Source organism: Chelonia mydas, chromosome 15 (assembly GCF_015237465.2).
Source record: "Chelonia mydas isolate rCheMyd1 chromosome 15, rCheMyd1.pri.v2, whole genome shotgun sequence".
NCBI lineage: Eukaryota > Metazoa > Chordata > Testudines > Cheloniidae > Chelonia > Chelonia mydas.
Window position 1 is genome coordinate 29,861,973 of NC_057856.1, and position 18,987 is coordinate 29,880,959.

Genomic DNA, 18,987 nt, shown 5'->3' on the forward strand with positions numbered 1-18,987 from the left:
AGCGCTGGCATGTTCCAGCAGCAGTAAATTTGCTCTGAGATCAACAAAGTATTAAGCATGGGATCAGATGAGCATCTGGGCAGATTTTAACCAACGCTTTTTCTCCTAATGCTGAGCATGTGGATGGAAAATCAGAGCCTAGTACCTGAAAGCGTAGCTAGATTCCATGGAAATACTTTCAACAGCGTAGAACTCTGTGCCAAGTTAAGATAGCCAAGGTGTCCTGTAAAAAAACACAGGCCGTAAAAAGCAGCAGGCAATTTGAGCCCCAATTACTCTGCACCTCCACACTGGCAGACGTGTGAGGAGCAGGACAGTCAAATAAAGTTTAAATAGCAAAACATAAGTCAGCTGAACTAAAGCTAGATCCTACTAAACAGCAAATAGCCCCATCTGCCGGGGAGATACAAGGACTCTGGATCTGAAATAGGTAATTTAGCTACTAGGATTATCTAACTGCACATCTAGGACTCCAGATGTTTGCGGAGTGAAGCGTCGCATTATCAAACAGATGCTCCATGTAAAATTTAAGGGAACAGGTGGGTGAGGAGACATTTTTTGTACCTATGGCACCAAAGGAGAAGGAACTTCTCTAGTCAGACGACATCAAAAGAAATTTTCAAAACAGATCTTTCATTTTCAGCATTTATTTTAAGTTCTCTCCCCCCACCTCGAAAGTCCTAAGGTAAGGCTCAGTTGTGCTGCAAACCACTATTAAGGCAACTTGTGTCCCTGGAACAAAATTTTTAAGAGACATATGGAAATTACAGGTGGTTTAATTTGGAGTAACTGTCCCTGAAGCAATAGTTAGGCAGAAGAAACCATTCCCACACTGGAGAAAACTCAGAATCCTACAAGATTTCAATGTGATTCGGGGAGGGGGGAAAATCACTGAAGGCTTATTCTCTTGCAAATTTCTGGCATTATTTTTGAGGTTTCTTAGTCACTCAGTGTAATCAAGCTGTTTAATTACATTAACCCCACTCTTTTCAGCGCACAGGACAGCTTAGGTAACTGCTGCAATGAGAGTACAAACTCCTATGGTATCTAAATATACAGAAAATCCAAATTATACACCAATATCTTCGTAAGATACACGCTTATCGAAAACTGAGGCGGAGGCAGAGCCAGACAATAGCAGCAGCTAAGCATTGTTGTCAGTTACACCTCATTCCCCCAGACATGTTTTAAAGAAATATGTTAAGAGTAGAAAGTTTCGTTGCTCCCCAGTTGATAAATAGGTGTTTGAAGTTCCATGAAGATTTGAGATACAATCATGATTTTATTGCTCTGTTTCTATAGAAAACCAGGCTATTCCTTCCACATCCAGGCCAGGAATCAGTCACTTGATGAACGGGAGGAGCCCCAGTGCTCAATGATTTAGGGTTCCCACTTTAGGATTAAGGTAGTGTGTACTTTATACTTGGTGGTAGGTGTCCTGTGCAAATGTTAAGCTTTGTAGTTCAGTTCTGCATTCATTTTTGCGTACATGTCATAAATTGCATCCAGCATAGGAGTGGCTTTCGCTAGGAACTGGTGGATCTTCTCTAGAGTCTCCTCCTCGTTCACTTCTTTTCCTTTCTCAAGAGCCTTCAGTAAATCCGACTTGTATGGAAGAGCATAGACGGATCCCTAAGAGAGGGGGAAAGCACTTGTCATGAAACAGAGGTAGGCAAGACACCTGGTGCGCTTCAGAGTTCACACTGGTTTTTGTACAAACGGACGATAAAACGAGCCCCTATCTTGGGCTATATGTGCCCTAGAAGCTGCATGGGCTCAGCACCTTTAAGCAACAGGCCCACAAGTCTTAAAGCTAAAGGCAGGTGCAAAACTTAGTTTCCTTCTAAATTGCTTAATTTACTTCCCCATGATAGAAGATTAAATCAGCACTATCTCCCTTGCCCCGCCAAGACACCCCCTCTGAGCTCACCATATTCCATTTTACCGACGAGCCGTCAGCCACCACCAACTTCCACTGCCTTGCCCAGGCTCCCATTAGCTCTATTAGGGCCCATCCCGCCCCGCCCGAGTGGAACACCCCCAGCTCTGCACCAAAGTGAGTTCTTACAAGCGCAGCCGAGACCAATAACCTGCCACACAGAAGTTGCTGTGACAAGCGTCTACAATGGCAAACTTGGATAGCAACCCCACTGGCTACTCAGAATTGAGCATGTCCTTGGGATCAGGGATACTAGCCCAGAGCCCACAGGTCCCCTGCGGGGGTCCCAGACATAGCACCCACTGGCCAGGATTTCCAGGAGTGACTCGTGACAGAGGCCCAGGGGCTGGGTTTTCAGCAGGCAGGAGCTCTGCACTCTAAGTCAGGTTCCTTTATGGTGTGTCAGCAGACTCCCAAATCCTGAGACACTTTGGAAAATGGTGTCCCCTCCCAGCCAAGCCAAGGAGAAGCAGCAGATCAGCGCCCAATCCTGCACTCCTTGTGCAGGCGAGACTAACGGCATTTACAGAGTGAGCATCTGGGCACCGACTCCCAGCAGCCTTCACCATGAAGCGCTCCTCTGGAGCTTGGCCCGCCCTGTCAGTTGGGCGTCTCTCCCCCGTTCCCTTTGGAGGCGAGCACTCACTGAAAAGACCTTCTGCAGCATCCAGCCATGATATTTCTTCAGGGCTATTTCATAGGCTTTCAGTGCATTGACTCGGATGAGGTTTGGGTTTTCCTCATCCCTCTCGCCATCTGAAAGGCTCTGCAGGAGAACTTGAATGAACTTCAGGCCCCTGAGTGAACGAGAAGAGCACAGAACAGGCGTGAGAGGTTTGCACTAGACACACAGCGGTCCATCAGGCATTTCACAATTCAACTATCACCTGTCAGCCCAAGTTATGAGAGAAACAGCATCTGCCAGCTTGGCAACTCCCTGCAAGTGTCACCGATGGTACCAGTCTCAAAACACCTCCCCGAGGGAGGTTAACAGGCTGGGGCTGTAGCAGGCCCCGATCGCTGGCCAGCCTGTCCCAGGACTCTGGATTTCTTGCACCAGGGTTTTCACATGGCCCTCTCCAGAATTTACCATTTCAGCCATGTATGCATCAGGGAACACACACGGTCTAGGCCAAACTTCTCTTTCTGAGGCCCCCCCATCCCAACATACCATAAAAACTCCAGGGCCCTGGGGGGGTGAGGGGAGGGACAGAGGAGACGGGGGCAAGTTCAGGGCTCCTGGCTTCAGCCATGGGGTTCAGCCTCAGGGCTCCAGACACTGGGAGGGGTTGCTTGGGACTCTGGGCTTCAGCCCCATGGCTCCTCTCATAGCTTTAGCCCCTGGGGGGAGAGGGGGAGAGAGGAGAGGAGAGGGGAGAAGGAGATGCACTGGGTCTTGGGGCTTCAGCCCTGTGGCTCCGCTCCTGGGTCCTGCCCCACTGGGGCACAGGGCTTTAGAGCCTGCAATGGGTGCCAGGGCTAGGGGCTTCAGCCCCATGGCTCTGCTGACTTTAGCCCTGCTGGGGCTTTAGCCCTACTGGAAACGCAGAGGCTCAGGGCTCCCTCTGGCTATCCTCCCAGCTTCAGCCCCACAGGGGCTCAGGGCTCTAGACCCATGGGGGCACCAGGGCTCGGGGCTCTGTGCTTCCACCTAGCAGTTCTGCTCCCAGCTTCAGCCCTGCAGGGGCGCTGGGGCATCAGGCTTCAGCCCACCGCGGGCAGGGAGAGGAGGGGAAGGGGGGGGTGTGCACGCCTCAGGTCTCCAGATTTCAAGCACTGGGTGGAGGGGTAGGGTGGTCCCAACTTCAGCCTCATGGCTTTGGCTTCACTCTTATGGGGAAGGTCAGCCTCACTGGGGCTCTGAGGTTCAGCCGTGGGGCCCCGCAGCCCCCTGAAACCAGCTCACAGCCCCCAGGTGGGCTGTGGACCCCTGGTTAAGAACCACTGTGCTAGAACAGACTGTACATATGGAAGACAGCAGCATTGTTTTACCAGGTGACAGACATACTGGAGGGGGACAAATTAATAGCAAAAGAGTTTTAACTAGGCCAGAACCAAGAACAACTCATTCTCTGTAGTGAAATCAGCATTTTGCACGTGAGTCTAGAGAGCCAGAGAGTTACACCCACAAGTGTGCAACAGCCACAGAATCCACATTTCACCTTTTTAGCCACATTAGTGCCAGCGTTGCACCCGTTTTTGGCCACGCTGGTCCATACATTTCCTTCTCCACTTCCAAAATGTTCTTTAGCGTTTTGAACTTGGTAGGATTGGATTCATAAACTGCTCGGATTTTCTGAAATTGACCAAAGGAAAGATTTCAGAGCTCTGCCTGAAAGCAGTCTACAGCCTTAAAAACGAGTGTATTGCAATTAAAATGCACAGCGCTGACCTCTGCACTCCCATTAGAGGCAGCTTAGCAATGCACAGCGACATTGCAGGAGGAGGAGGGAAAATGGTCTAAGTATCTATCCAAATTCAAGGTGTTTAACATTGGTAGACAGCATCACAGCTGTATACACGGGGAAGTCAGGGATGAACTAGCCAAAAAGCATGTTTGCTGGAAACCCAAATCCACAGAACCACAGGCTCCATCCGGAAGAGGCTCCCATTTTATGACTGCAATGTAACTAAGAATACTCCCAAGGCCTACTGGAGACATTGGCCTGGTGCTCACGCCAACTCTGGTCCTGGTATTCGTTGCTCTAGGCACAGTGGGGATTTCAAGCAGAAGCAGCTAACTGAAGAGAGGCCAGCCAACGCAGAGCCAGATCCGGTGGAAAGAAACCAAAGAGCCAGTGTCCATCCTGAACTTATACAGAGGTCTTGGCAGGGGTACAAAGCAAGAAGCAACCCTGGACCGAATGCTCCTCTGCTTGAAACGGGGTTCAGAAACCCAGCGTCCCCCTCTTCTCCGTCTCCAAGTCACAGCTTGCCATTCTGACAGCTTCACAATGGAGAAATTCGCCCTATTCAAGTCTCCCCAGCACAGCACAATTAGTGACTGTAGCCTTTAGTGTTGGAGTTTGGCGGCATGGTGCAAATACCACGAGAATACAGGTCTTGAAGAATCGGATCTCAGGGATACCCCCTTCCTACCTTGATATTTCCAGCAAGATCTGCTTTGACTGGCGAATACACTATTGGTGTCCCAAGGCAATCTAGAAAAAAAGAAAAAAGTGAGGGCGTGTGTCAGGAAGGCCAACAGAAGGAGCCAGTGTGTGTCACAGAGCAGATCCCTGAATCAGGGCATCCAACCAGATACCTCTGAAATACAGTCCAAAGGCAACAGATCCAGAACATTTCACAGGTACAAACAAGCCAGGGTGAAACAAGCAGGAGGTATCTGCAAACAGCCAAGCTACAAAGGGGGTGTCCAGTGGATAAATAACCACACACACTTGGGGCAAAAAAAAAAAAAATCACTGGCAGTTCTACTGCTTCTATCTTCACAGCACTTCGGGGACAACCCAATTCAGCTTCAGCTCTTATTAGTCAGTACCACCAATTTACTGGGGCGGGAAGTGAGAGTCCTGCTTAAGTTCAAAATGCTCAAGGCAGTCAGTCAGCTTGGTAATGCTGTATTGCCACATCACTTTAGACTCCCCAGTTTCATCTTCACGCTGTCTCTCGTCAGCTGTTCAGCAAGCTTACACATGTCCCAGTTTGAATGCCTTCCTTTGCTGAGGAATCTGACTTCCCAGCCCCCACTCTCTGGCCTTGTCCTCACTACTCAAAAGGAGCAATGTTGGCATGAGCTGTCCGGAGGGAAGAACGCAGGGACAACAATGTACTTTAGTTTTACCACGAGGTCAACCCCAGGTGAGTGTCTAGCGCTGGCCACGCCCAGCTTACCTCACTATAAAACTGAAGTGCCATGTCTTCATTGCGCTCTTCCCTTGGGACAGCTCACACACTAGTTACCATGAGGTTAAGGCACACCAGGTTTTAGCAATCTATGGATTCGGATTACTTCCTCTCTTCCGTTGTTGTGAACCTTATTTTAATCAAGGCTGGTTAACTGAAGGGCAGCGCCACCGACTGTTATTTATGTTTCAGTTACCGTGTAACATTTCTCTGACCCCTGAACAATCCTTCAGAGAAATCCTGGACCTTATTTGCATAGGACTGGCAAGGATATTTCGATCCAGCAGAGATGCTAAGGGATACAGACCCTTTACTGCTAGGTCACGGGCCTGAATTTAGATTGGGTTGAAACTGACCAGGAGTGGGGGGGTCTCACTTGGACAAGCACGCAAGGCAGAAAACCCCAGCTCCGCGGTCAGCCCCTTCCCAGCAGTGTCGGAGGCACCAGAGGCTGACTGAGATCCCGCTCACCCTCCCAGTGCTCCCACCAGGCCGGGGCAGAAGCACACTGACAATGGGAAAGAGGGAATGACGAAAGCAAGACAGAGCCAGGTCAGCATCATGGCTGCCCAGGACGCTCCTGCACTTCACTTTCATCAAATTCCCTTTATCGAAGCCTGAAGCTTTAATTCCTTGTGCTTCAGCCAGATCCCCAGAGTTATGCACAGAGATGGGGAAGGGCCCTGGCACACTTGCACGGCTAGCTCTCGAGAACATCTCACCTAAAGCAAAAAGTTACTCCAGAGGACAGCCCAGCAGAGCACCAGGGGCCAGAGCCCTCATGCAGTGAGGGCCATGTGGGCAGGTACCACAAGCATTTGGGAACCATTTTCACACCATCTCACTACTTTACCCAACTTGAAGGGTGTTTATGTTACTGTACTGTGACTTATGGAGTTCGAACAAAGGGTTTCCATAAAATCAATGCATCTAATTAAAAGATACAGCAAGTCATTTATAGTGGCAGGCAATCAAGACAGCCATTATACTGCTTTATACTCTGCTTTAGCGGGGGGACTTTTGTAACGCAATTCTCCCACAATAGCAGACATTGTCAGGAGCATGACCACTGAGGCAGCTCCTGGAACAGGACACTAGCTATTGTCTGATGGACATTTAACTTAGCAACAGATTCCACCCGTGCAATGAGAGATGGATGTGGCCTGAGAACTGCACATCCTGACATCAGGACATGGAAAGGCAGCCGAATCAGCACTCCGGGTTTGCCACTAAAGAGCATCAACCCAGGAAATGCAACTGGGGCAATGCACGCAATATGCCCGCCCCTCAGGGGCTGGGGCAGCCTGGTACAGTGTAATCCCCACTGGCAGTGTGCCTTGGGTACCACACTCCCCACTGATTTTTCTGCATGGGGCTGGCCAGCTGCTTAGAAAAACATTGATGTACACATTTCATGACACCCCTGCCCCTCCCCCACCGATGGAAATACCTAACAGGCTATGGAAACTCTATGAGCCAGCAACCTGGGACCGCCAAGCCCATCCACGCTAGACAAGTGAACTGGTTAGTTGTTTCCATGGGACAAGCTCCTGAGGCGCCCCACCCCCAATCCACAACACACTGATGGGAGAGGAGTCTGACCTAGGACATACATTACTGCAGCACCTAGAAGCCCCAGTCCATCATTGCAACAGCTGAAAAGGAGAGGACACGGGCACAGCTTTGTCATGCTACATTCAAGCTGAAAGCCAGACTTCCAAAGGAGATGGCAGCCGGGCGAGGTGCAGGGTCGGCTGGAGGGAGACGGGTCAGGAGCAGAGGCAGATCCTGAGCCTTCGGCATCAGGATAGTTGAGATTGTGCAAGTGAGCTCACCCAGAGAGTGCAGAGGGAGAAGATGGAGAGCAGAGCAGAATCCCCTCCAGGAACAGCCAGACAGGGAGGAGAACCAGGTAGTAGTCAGGAAAGCTGAGGGGGGACAGGATGCCAGAAGGAACCTGGGCCCGGCAGGATCAAAGCAGCAGTGACGTCCACGGCGGGATGGGCTGAGAACGAATACCCTCCATGCAGAGATAGTGGGTTAGGTGGGCAAAGCGCTGTTTGCAAAACCCCTTCTCTGGCTCCCCACAGCCCATTCTACTTTGGGGAAAGGGCCCAGGGCTGCCCAGAAGGGAGCCACCAGACAGCCGTGGTGAGATCCCAATCAACCAAAGCAGCAGCCATCCTGGGGGGGGGGGGCACTGCTTTCCAACAGCCGGACATGCCCACAAGCGGTTTCTTTCTTCCCACTATTAACTTGTTATAAATTTCAATATACACATACAGCCCCCCCATCCCTCCATACGCAAGCTTCTCAACATATTAACCCGCTGCTATCTAATCTTTCAAGATTTGATTATACAGCATATCAATCATTTGCATTACAGTTCACAATTGGTTTATAAAAAACAAACTAGTTTTAAATCTTATTCTGCCTTATTCTACATACAGAGAAACTGAAGGGGAAAACATTTATTAGAAGAAGATAAAGAAGAGAAGCAAAATTCAGAGGAAGGGCAAGAAGCAGGGTATGCATCTAACAGAACCATTCAGATCCTTCTAGGAAATCATCCTATATCTGAGACTCTGTTATGGTGTCCAATTCTTTCCACAGCAGTCTGGCTTATGTTGTCTATGCTCCAATCACTGACCGCTTTTTGGATTCCCATGTTTGTAGCACTACTCTTAGCAATTATTAGTGCTCTGCTGAAACAAAGGTTTTCAGATTTATTCAGCTTCCAATGAATATCCATTAGGTTTTAAACTACATGGTTAGCTTGTAACAGCTTTATTTGATAGGAAAATGTTAATTCAGCAATTAAGCTCTGCCCAGAACCTGCGGGTGTAGATTCCCAGAGTTTACAGCCATAAGCTGCTTCTTGCTCCCATAAGATCTAAAAGGCACCTATTGCAGCAGCCTGTCCAAGGATACATTCAGCACAAACCCTGTCCTGTGAACACAACTGCGCTGCCTTTCACATTCCTGTTTTACCAGTTTTAGCTCAGTTACTCAGACCGTTTCCTTCTGCTTTTCATCGCCCCAGAAGGTGGCATATTGACTCTTGCTGGCTGCCTGACCCTAGCAGCTTTTATGCCATTTAGTGAGGTGCCACCTTCCTATTTCATCCCAGGAAGAAATCCGGGAAAAGCTGGTGATAAAGCTGAGGGTGAGGGGGATAATCAGCCCTCTTTCCTGGTTGTGCTATACCAGACACTTGATTTGCTCACAATTTAACAGCAGAATATCCCGTGTTGAAATATCCCAATGCCATTCATTGTGGCCTAATAAAAATCAGGATTTTTAGGGCTTGTCCACACATGAGTTATTCCAGAACAGATCACACTTGAAATCCACACCCTACTTTGATCCGAATTAACTTGCAATTGTAAACAAGCCCTTAAATTATGCTGCAGATGTGTCAGTGGTTACATAAGACCATCATTACAGGGATTTGTGAAGGAGATGGCTGCTAATGGCTTCATTGTGGTTCTGTTGTGTCTATAATGCAGGTTACTCTGGACACTGCTCCCTAACACAACACTTTCTGCACTAAGGGAGTTGGGAGCTCAGTAACGTCGCAGTGTGATAAAGACAAGCCCCTATTGCCAGGATCATCTGGCTGCCCTATGCTGTGTTTGAGGGTTGCTGGTGTGAGACAGACTGCTCCTCTCACACAGCAAAGCTGGTCTGCATTCCTGAAGGGTTGACCCAAGGAAAGGAATCCTGGGAAATGGAGAAGGCTCTTGGAGTGACAATACATGCCCATTACTTCACTTCAGGCTGAAATCTGGTCTATCAAGCTGCCCTCCCACAGCAGCACCCTAACAAAGTCCTCCCCCAGCCTGATTTGGGACAGTGCCCTAAGAACTCAACCAACCTCTAGTATTATGGAGGGACAGAAGCTATGAAGTACTATAAAGGTCACTGCACAGAAGACCAAGCTTCCAGTGACCCGGGAGTGAGGGGGAACAGGACAAGGACAGCAGTCTTTTGGTTAAAGCACCGGACTCCAATCTGGGTTCTATCCCTGGCACTGCCCCTGATTTCCCAGGTGACCTTGGTTAAATCATGGTCTTGTGTTGCTGCTCAGCTCCCTCTCTGATGTGGTTGGGCTAGCCCAGGGGGCTCTTACAGTGACCAGTTTGACTCAAGGGAGTTTGAACTGTGTGCTTCGGCAGTTTTCTCAACTCAGTAGTTTAGCCAGTTGGATGGGGTCTTTGCCAATTAACCTTCTACTGCATGAGTTGTCCAGTGATGCAACCCAACCAGTCATTGGATTACAATATGATTGAGTCAGTCAGACCGCATGTGGGATGATCCCTTTGTAAGAAGTTTTGGTTCTCACCCATGAGCACTCCCCGCAGGCCAATAGCAATGATGGGTGTGCCAGCTAAAGACCTGCTTGGTACTTGGGGAGGTTTTAATGCATCATATTTCAAACAGTCTACTGGGACGCAGCTAGGGGCCTGGTAAAGAGCGACATTTTTGTTCAACAGATCTGCTGCTCCCCCCACGTGAATTCAAAGTTACTGGTTTTCACTACAGGCAGCGAACAGTGCTAGACTCTATAACCAAACTGTTAACTTGGCTCCAGTCACAAAGCCAAATCCTGCCTTCATTCATCTGTCATAGACAACATTTATGGGGCTGCCAGAAGAAAAACAGCTTTTCCCTTGTACTCTGAGAAATGACAGCCACCGAGACGAGCATGGAGCCTCTGCTGCCCTTTCTACACCGCTGCTTTGTGGCACGGGGTTTCCCTTCACACAGACTGTTCTAGACCCTCCCCACACCAAGCTGGAGGAGGTTTTGTATGATCACAGATTCCAGGGCTGCAGGTGTAAAACAGCACCCAGTCAGGGTTGCCAACTTTACTACTGACCAGAGGTTCTCTCACTCAGCGAGCATCCCTGTCCATCTCTGGGCAAGGGGTTCAGCAGAGCCAGGGAGCTCAGAGGGGCTTTTGTTTGGTGTTTTAGACAGATGGCATAAGAGTAACTCTTCAGCAGTATTGTAAATGGTGACATCCTACTGGGCCCTAACTCCCTCCATTGACTCGAGGAAGCTCAGACATGAGCGGAACAAGGTCATACAGTAGCATCTCTTGCTGAAATAGCCGATGTTCTTCCAACAGCTTTACCTAATCCACTGGCCTCCAACAGCCAGGAGGAGCTCAGCATGTTACAATGCAGCGGGGCAAACAGGAGAGGCCTACAATGGAATACAGCGTGACCAAGTGGACTGAACACAGAACATGGAGCCAGCAATGCCCAGGCACTAACCCTGGCTCCGGTACCCACTTGATGTAGACCACAGACAAGTCACTAACAATTATATACATTTAAAAGGCACCCATCACCAGAGCAGCAGAGTTCCACTTAATTTATGTTCCACATCCCAACCTGGTCAGTCAAAAGACAATTCCCGCCTCACTCAGAAGGATGCTGCCAGGATACTTCCCACCCCACAGCACTGCAGAAAGGTTAATGCTTGCTCTTGTGCTGCTGTTACCTGCATTGTCCAAGCCATTAAAGAAAAGAGTTGTTCTTCCCCTCCTATCCAGTTAGAGTCATTCACCTCCCTGCCTGTCACTGCTTACCTAAGTCATGCTTATGCTGCCAAATCACGTAAGAGTAAATATTGGGTTGGAAGGATGGATTCATGTTACAGAGTGCAACATACCTTGGAGATTTTTCCTCTTGATCAGAACAATAGCAACAGCAACACCTAGTAACTGCCGCAGCTCACACAAGCAGTCACAACTTAGAGACCTCCTATTGTTTTGAGTTGGGCTTGGGATCGTAGTTCTTGCTCTAGATTCCCTTCACTGACAAATATTGGTAGCCTTCCAAAGACAGTCACTGTTAGCACACTGCACAAGTTCTTTTTATATACATCGCACACAAAATGACCCAAGGGTAGATGCCTCCTTCACTTGGACACCATGCCACAAGAGAAAGCAAAGTATCACTGGTTTCAGAGTAGCAGCCGTGTTAGTCTGTATTCGCAAAAAGAAAAGGAGGACTTGCGGCATCTTAGAGACTAACAAATTTATTTGAGCATAAGCTTTCGTGAGCTACAGCTCACTTCATCGGATGCATTCAGTGGAAAATACAGCGGGGAGATTTATACACAGAGAACACGAACAACTTCAACAAAAAAACCTTCCTATAAACAGGGCAGGGTTGGTGACAAGATTCAGTTACACTCAATTATGAAGCATGCTACTTATCTGAGAACTGGCCTGATTCCGAATATGCTGCATTCTACTTTCTTGTACAGAGTAATTTGCAGGACAGATAGCCAAGCAGGAACATACCTAATGCTTTTGGCTCTCAAACATTTATATTAAAACGTGTTTAGTTTACTGGGGCAGGACAAACCCACATGCTCAGGAAAGCAGGCAGCTTTCCTAGGAAAGTACCATCGCAACAGCTGCGGAATCTAAACTTCCATTCTAGCCCCCATGATTGTAACAATAACTCTGCAAATGCAAGCAGAAGGGAACTGATGCAGTCCTACAGATCCAAGGCCTCTGCCAAGCTACAGCAGAGTGAAAACTGAATTATTCCGTCAGTTTTATTGCTGCTAGTCAGAACTCTGGACAGCAATGAAACTAACAGAATCAAATCAGCTTCCTCACTGCTGCTCAAAAGAGCTGTAAGTCAGTCTCCCACAAATGACAGCTCTTGACCTATTAGGGGGTTACAGGAAAGGTGTAGGTAGGTTTCCTGTCACTACCCTCCCATGTCACTCCTCACCCCATGCATGCTCTGGAAGCATTCTCCTCCCCTCCCCCGCTGCACTCACTGCTGCTGGGCCAGGGAAGTGGGATCCAGGCAGCAGCAGCACAAAGGACGCAGCTGGAGCCAGCAAGTGGAGAGGGAGGAGCTGGCTGAGGCTGCAGAAGGGGGAAGGGCTAGGAGAGCAAGAGCAAGGGAGGGCTGGGGGAAGCCAAGCAAGAGGCTTGGGGGTATAGGGAGGGGAGAGCAGGGCCCTGGAGGGCTGAGAAGAGGAGGAGCAGCAGGGGAAGACAAAATGCAGTTGGTGAGTCACCTCAGTAAAAAGTTGGGCAATGACTAACAGCTGAGGCAAGCACTGGAGATATCCACTGGGAAGGCAGATCAAAACCTGAGTTCAGGAGACAGGCAGAGTCGCAGACCCCCCTCCACTGCAAAAGCCTGCAAAGAGGAGGATGTTGGAATTCCAGTGGAAGTAGCCTGAGAAGGCAGGGGGCATAGAAATTGGCTTCTCATCTGGATATTGCCCTGGTCAGTATCTTTGGCTAGTAAGTTTAAATCCTCTGGCTTTTAGGTGTGGGGTACAATTGCCAAACTTTGTGAGTGCCTAGGTGGGAAGGAGGGAAAGCTTTACAGAAAGTACAGTCGTGAGAAATGTTGTGGGATTGAGAACTCGGTTTAGGGAGAGAGAGATGGATGAAATGATGAGAAAACAGTCAAAGACCATGCAAGAAGAGATGCCCCATGACCTGTTATAGAACAGCACAGGGAAGCAGAATTCACCTCTGTGTGGGGTGAAAGAGTAAAGCTTTAGAAGGCAGATGTACCCAAGGTATGAAGTTTAACTGCCCTAACTGCTTGAGGATCAGCTGATCAGAGGAGGCATCTTCCAGGAATCCCTGGAAGTTAGGATCCACCGTACCCAAACCTCACATGAATTCTCAATCAGGCATTCACCACAGTCCTAAAGCTCGGGCAGGATGACAGCCTGTGCCAGGTCTTTATCTCCTTTCCTGCCACAGTAATAATCATAAAGCCTGTCCTGCTTTAGCTGCAACCCTGTCCTGCAGATGTGAAGAGTGGGGTTTTACTTTAAACATCCCTGCTTAGTTGACACTGCAGCCTGCTCAGCTGACTCACTCACCAGCCAAGTCCTGAGAACTGTCCCCTTCCCCTCAGAACTGAAATGCAGATTTCAGCCCAGAAAGGGAAACCATTCTTACATCCCAATCACTGAACAAGACTGATCCAGAAACTCGCCTGCTAACAGCTGCATTCTCTTCGCACTCAGCCCCATCCCCAGCTCTCACGTGGAACAGAACGTCTGTCTCAGGAAGCAGAACAACATTTCAGGTAGACTTTTTTTTTTTAGCCTGACCTCCTGTGAACACAGGCCAGAGAAAGTCACCCATAAATCCTGCATCAAGCCTTGGGGCCGACTGGTCAACTCCCCTGGGGTGAGCAAGTAAACAATGTATCGTCCCATCAATGCCTGGGGAGCTCGTTTTCTAGGACATGCTTTAGACTGCCAATTCCTTGGGGACCGGGCAATGTTCCCCCATTTAAATCCATTACAGGGGGTGCTGCCAACTCCAGCTGAGGCAGAATAACTGTGATGCACTTTTCCCCAAGCGCCATCAGGATATTTAATGCCAGGGCGTGGGGGGCTGTTCTTGTAAATGGAGACAGTCCAACCACAAGCCTGAGTATTATCAGTAGATTTGGGGGAGCAGGGAAAGGAGGAATATCATAACCCCAAATCCCCCTTTCCTTGAGGGGGTCACGGAAATTATGGAAGGCTACTGATGCCCTTTCCTGGGGTCAGGCAAACACTCACTTGTCCTGTGGCTCTTCCAGATACACTTTTCTGGACACCGAGTTTCCCCTACAAAGCCCCTGTGGACCCAACACACTATGTAGCCTTAAATGCTGCCTTCAGACCCCCCCTCACCTTATTCTAATGCAACTAATTCAGATGAATTTTAAAGGGGGAGACTTCTGTTTAACAGTCACCTCAGCCACCTCCCAATACATTAAGATCTGGGAGAAGTGCTGGAAAAATTTGCCATGATCAGAGTCCGAGTTTAGAGAGAATCGTAACTTTACACCTGACTGTGCCCCTCCTCTTAGGACACTGTAACAGAACCACAAGCCAAATCTCCCATGCTCATGAAAACCAAACAGCCCTCCCCTCTGCCCTCTTTTTAGGTCAAGGCTGTGCTGGGTTTGAGGCCAGAAGCAGCAAGCAGTGCTTTAAACCCCAGAAAGTAAAAGCTTCTAACAGAAATACTGGCAGACCCATCAATACAGGACTCTCCGTGAGATTCCTAGATAAACAGACCATGGCATCTCCACACACTTAAACTGGTGACCATGTTTCGGCGCATTTGGCAGATGTAACCATGTCTTACAAGAACCCCATATGCCGTTACAGAGCTGTGTAAATTAACGCAGAACCGCAGAACCCCTTGAAAGGAACCCCAGTAATTTTTTTTTAAACTAATCGGTGACAGCACCCCCCCCACAAGCCGGAGAGAAAGCCTTCTCTGACAGGCTGTGCTATAGAGCTGAAGTCGGGCAAGCAGTTTAGGTAATGTTAAGGGTGTGCCAAGCTTTTCTATTTTCCATAGTCCCCCTCTCTCCAGTCCACTCAGGTACAAATTCATTGCATAGCCAGACCGTACGCAGGTACAAAGACTGGTGTAGACTAGGCCTTGGCATATTACGTTTCTAAGGTGTTGACATTTTGTGTCAAGTGTTGCTCACACCCTTGTAGCGCCTTCCTGTTCAGCAATAAGCTATAATTGGTATAAGCAGCTTTATACCAATATAGCTGATCCACGCTAGGCACTGTACATCTTTAACTGCAGTACAGCCATCTAAGGGCTCATCTGTACACACAAGCTGTACTGCATTAATTACACCATTTTCCCTAATACAACTTTCCTTCTTACATTTAAAAGGCAGCACATGAAACACCAGAGCCAGTGCACTGGCAAAGTGCTAGAAATGCCTTAACTCAGAGTTAACGAGCCAGCTGAACCCTCCCATCCACACAGAGCCTCTCCAACAAACTCCCACGGGTGTTGCTAACCCTCACACCTCTCTGGACACAGCTGCTGAGGATCTGGTACAAGGTCTCCTGACTCAGCTCCAGGCGATAAGCACAGTGTGCCAGACAGTACAGTCTGACCCTCTGTCTAACTGAGCGCATCCGAGACAGCCTGGAGCATCCTGACACTACCTGAAACAGAAAATCGAGCATTGTTGCGAAGGCTGGGTACACGAGGGCACAGCGAGCAAGCGAGCTGCAGGGCAAAGGCCGAGAGAAGGATCCTTGAGCTAGCAAAACTGCTGCTGTGAGAAAATGGCTCAGACTTGAGAGATATCCGGGGCAGATGCACCCTGTGGGCTATCCGCAGACAGGCCACTGGGTCGGACTCGTCCCCAAGGCAGAGCAGCAGCTGTGCTCGACATCGGTCTATCCCGGGCTGGGCTGCCAGGGCTGACCTGGGCACACGTCTCCCCTCCCCGGGACAGGGGCCCAAGGGCACAGGGCGCGTTCGGGGCCAGCGTGTCCACAGCACCCCAGGGCTGGACCAGGGTCTGTTCAGCTTCAGGCCCAGCCGCCTGGCAGGGGGCAAAGGGCTCCCCTTTGCCTGCGCCCCACCACTGAGAGCTCAGGCCCAGCGGGCGGAGGGTGAACGAGCCGCAGCCCCAGCGGGGCGAGGGGGCTCAGCTTGGCTCACCAGGTCTCCCCCCTCCCCAGCCCTGGCCAATCCCACGGGTCACTTCCCCCCCCAGCCTCCCCCCTTGGGGGCCGCTCCCCCCCCCCCCCAGTGCCGGCCAGTCCCCAGGGGCCACTTCCACTTCCCCCCGCTTGGGGGCCACTCCCCCCCCCAGCCCCAGCCAATCCCCAGGAGCCGCTTCCCCCCCAACCCCCCCGCTTGGGGGCCACCTCCCCTTCCCCCCGCTTGGGGGCCACTCCCCCCCCCCAGCCCCAGCCAATCCCCAGTGGCCGCTTCCCCCCCAACCCCCCCGCTTGGGGGCCACCTCCCCTTCCCCCCGCTTGGGGGCCACTCCCAGCCCCAGCCAATCGCCAGGGGCCGCTTCCCCCCCCAACCCCCCCTCTTGGGGGCCGCTTCCCCCCCCCCAGTGCCGGCCAATCCCCAGGGGCCGCTTCCCCCCCCCAGTGCCGGCCAATCCCCGGGGGGCACTTCCCCCACCACCCCCCCTTTGGGGGCCGCTTCCTCCCCCCCCAGTGCCGGCCAATCCCCGGGGGCCACTTCCCCCCCTTGGGGGCCGCTTCCTCCCCCCCAGCTCCGACCAATCCCCGGGGGCCGCTTCCCCCTCCCCAGCCCCGGCCGGCCCCTCACCGAAGAAGGGCGGCAGATGCGCCACGGCGTCCAGGAAGGGGCCGGTCTCGATCTCCCGGTCCGCCGGCACCACCCGGAACTCGTGCTCCAGCAGCAGCGCCATGGCTGGGGACGGGGCCGCCGGCACCACGCGCCCGCCCGCCGCCAGGGCTCGACTGAGCGCGCGGGGCGGCGCTCGCGGCAAGCGCCTCTGCAGGGCGGGGCCCAATTGCCGGGCGGTCCCGTCCCGCCCAATCACCGGGCTACCTCCGCCCCAGCAGCCCAATCACCGGGGCCCGCCCCGCCCCCGGGGCTCCCGGACCCGCCCATTCCGGAAGTGAGCATGGGCAGAGGACGGGTTCGGCCAGCCACGCCTCCCCCGGCCCCGCGCGCCCCCTGGCGGTGACAGGGCGCGCGGCAGGCGCAGCGCATGGGCTAGCCACACCAGCGCCAGGCCTGGCCCCGGGCACGGGCCTGCAGCGTGGAGCCCGGGCCCTGGGACGTGTTATTTACCCCTCCCTGTAACGCACCAAAATGGCCACCTAATGACAGCCAGAGACAGCAGGCTTAAAACAAACAAAGGGCAGGACGTCTTCACCTAAGCCAGGGTTAACCTGTGGAATGCCTCGCCAGGGGATGTTGCGGAGGCCAAAACGATAATTGGGTTTAAAAAACAACTAGGTAGTTCATGGCAGACAGGGCCATGAATTGCTATTAGCCAGGCTGGTCAGTGATACAGCCCAGTGCTTTGGGTAGCCTAACACTCTGACTGCTAGCAGCTGGGACTGGCCAACAGGGGATGGATCACTTGATAATTGCCCTATTCTTTTCATTCCCTCTGAAGCATCTGGCATTAACCACTGTCAGAAGACAATGGATACCAGGCTAGATGGACCATTGGTCTGACCCAATGTGGCCGTTCTTATGATAATTTGCCTGGTACTGAAGTTAGGTTTACCAGCCTGTAATTGCCAGAATCATCTCTGGAGCCTTCTTTTAAAATCTACATGAAATCAGCTACCCTTCCAGTCATCTGGTACAGAGGCTGATTTAAGTGATCGGTTACATATACACACCACAGTTAGTAGTTTTGCAATTTCATATTTGAGTTCCTTCAGAACTCCTGGGTGAACACCAGAGCCAGAGCTAGGCATAAGGAGAGACAGCAATTGCTTAGGGCTCCGAGCAGCTCAAGGGGCCCCCCTATTCACTTTTTAGTATAAGAATTTGCCTAGCACCGACTCCAGTGAACACCATCTGGTCCTGGTGACTTATTACTGTTTGACTGATCCATTTGTTCCCAATCCTCCTATATGGACACCTCAGTCTGGGACAGTTGCTCAGATTTGTCACTGAAAAAGAATGGCTCAGGTGTGGGAAATGCCCTCACATCCTCTGCAGTGAAGATAAATGCAAATAATTCATTTAGCTTGTGTGCAACAGCTTTGTCTTCTTTGAGCGCTCCTTTAGCACGCCGATGGTCCAGTGATCCCACTGATTGTTTGGCAGGCTTCCTGCTTCTCCTGTACTTAAAAATCATTTTGCTGTTAGTTTTTGTGTCTTTTACTAATTGCTCCAAAGGTCCATCTAGCCCAGTATCCTGTCTTCCAGTGGCCAGTGCCAGGTGCCCCAAAGGAAATGAACAAACAGAGGCTAGAGACACCATCCCTGCCCATCCTGGCTAATAGCCATTGATGGAGGTAGCACTAGTGATGCATGATGTGCCCCAGGGACCAAACCGACTCTCAGTATTATCCCCGGAAGGCAGCTTGCTAGCCAAGTCATCCTTCTGGAATTAATGCCATCCAGCACCAAAGGCCTACATGCCTGTTGGCCGAGCTGAGTTCATGGCAGCCAGCACCAACGGCTTTCAAAGGTAGGTTTGCAGGCCAGAGCTGTGAGAACTGGGACTGGTCCATGTGTTCTGTGGAGGTTATCCTGACAACCTGAAGTCCAGTATATTTCATTAAGGTTGAACCTTCTATCTGTTTTCCCCTCCCAAAATGTTTCTTTCAGTTGCTTTTAAATGCTGCATTATATGCCAAGAGCCCTGTACTGGGTCATTAACCTGATCATTATAACATCC

General features: G+C 50.8%; 1 protein-coding gene across 1 annotated transcript; it reads right to left on the reverse strand.

The window, feature by feature from the left end:
- Window positions 1–631: 631 nt before the first annotated feature.
- Window positions 632–17,156, reverse strand: LOC102936572 (glycolipid transfer protein). The gene is made up of 5 exons (XM_037878744.2): window positions 16,923–17,156; window positions 5,039–5,100; window positions 4,102–4,235; window positions 2,586–2,736; window positions 632–1,632 (listed from the first exon to the last, which is right to left on the reverse strand). Exons 1-5 carry the CDS (start codon window positions 17,023–17,025, stop codon window positions 1,450–1,452), a joined length of 633 nt encoding a protein of 210 aa, XP_037734672.1. The 5' UTR covers window positions 17,026–17,156; the 3' UTR covers window positions 632–1,449.
- Between the last annotated feature and the right edge of the window lie 1,831 nt (window positions 17,157–18,987).

Coding starts and splice junctions, on each gene's coding strand:
- LOC102936572 (XM_037878744.2), bottom strand. CDS start 17,025: ATGGCGCTGCTGCTGGAGCACGAGTTCCGGGTGGTGCCGGCGGACCGG. Junction 5,101..16,922: donor GCATCTGCCGCCCTTCTTCG/GTGAGGGGCCGG, acceptor CTTTTTTTCTAG/ATTGCCTTGGGACACCAATA. Junction 1,633..2,585: donor TGCTGCAGAAGGTCTTTTCA/GTGAGTGCTCGC, acceptor CCCCTCTCTTAG/GGATCCGTCTATGCTCTTCC.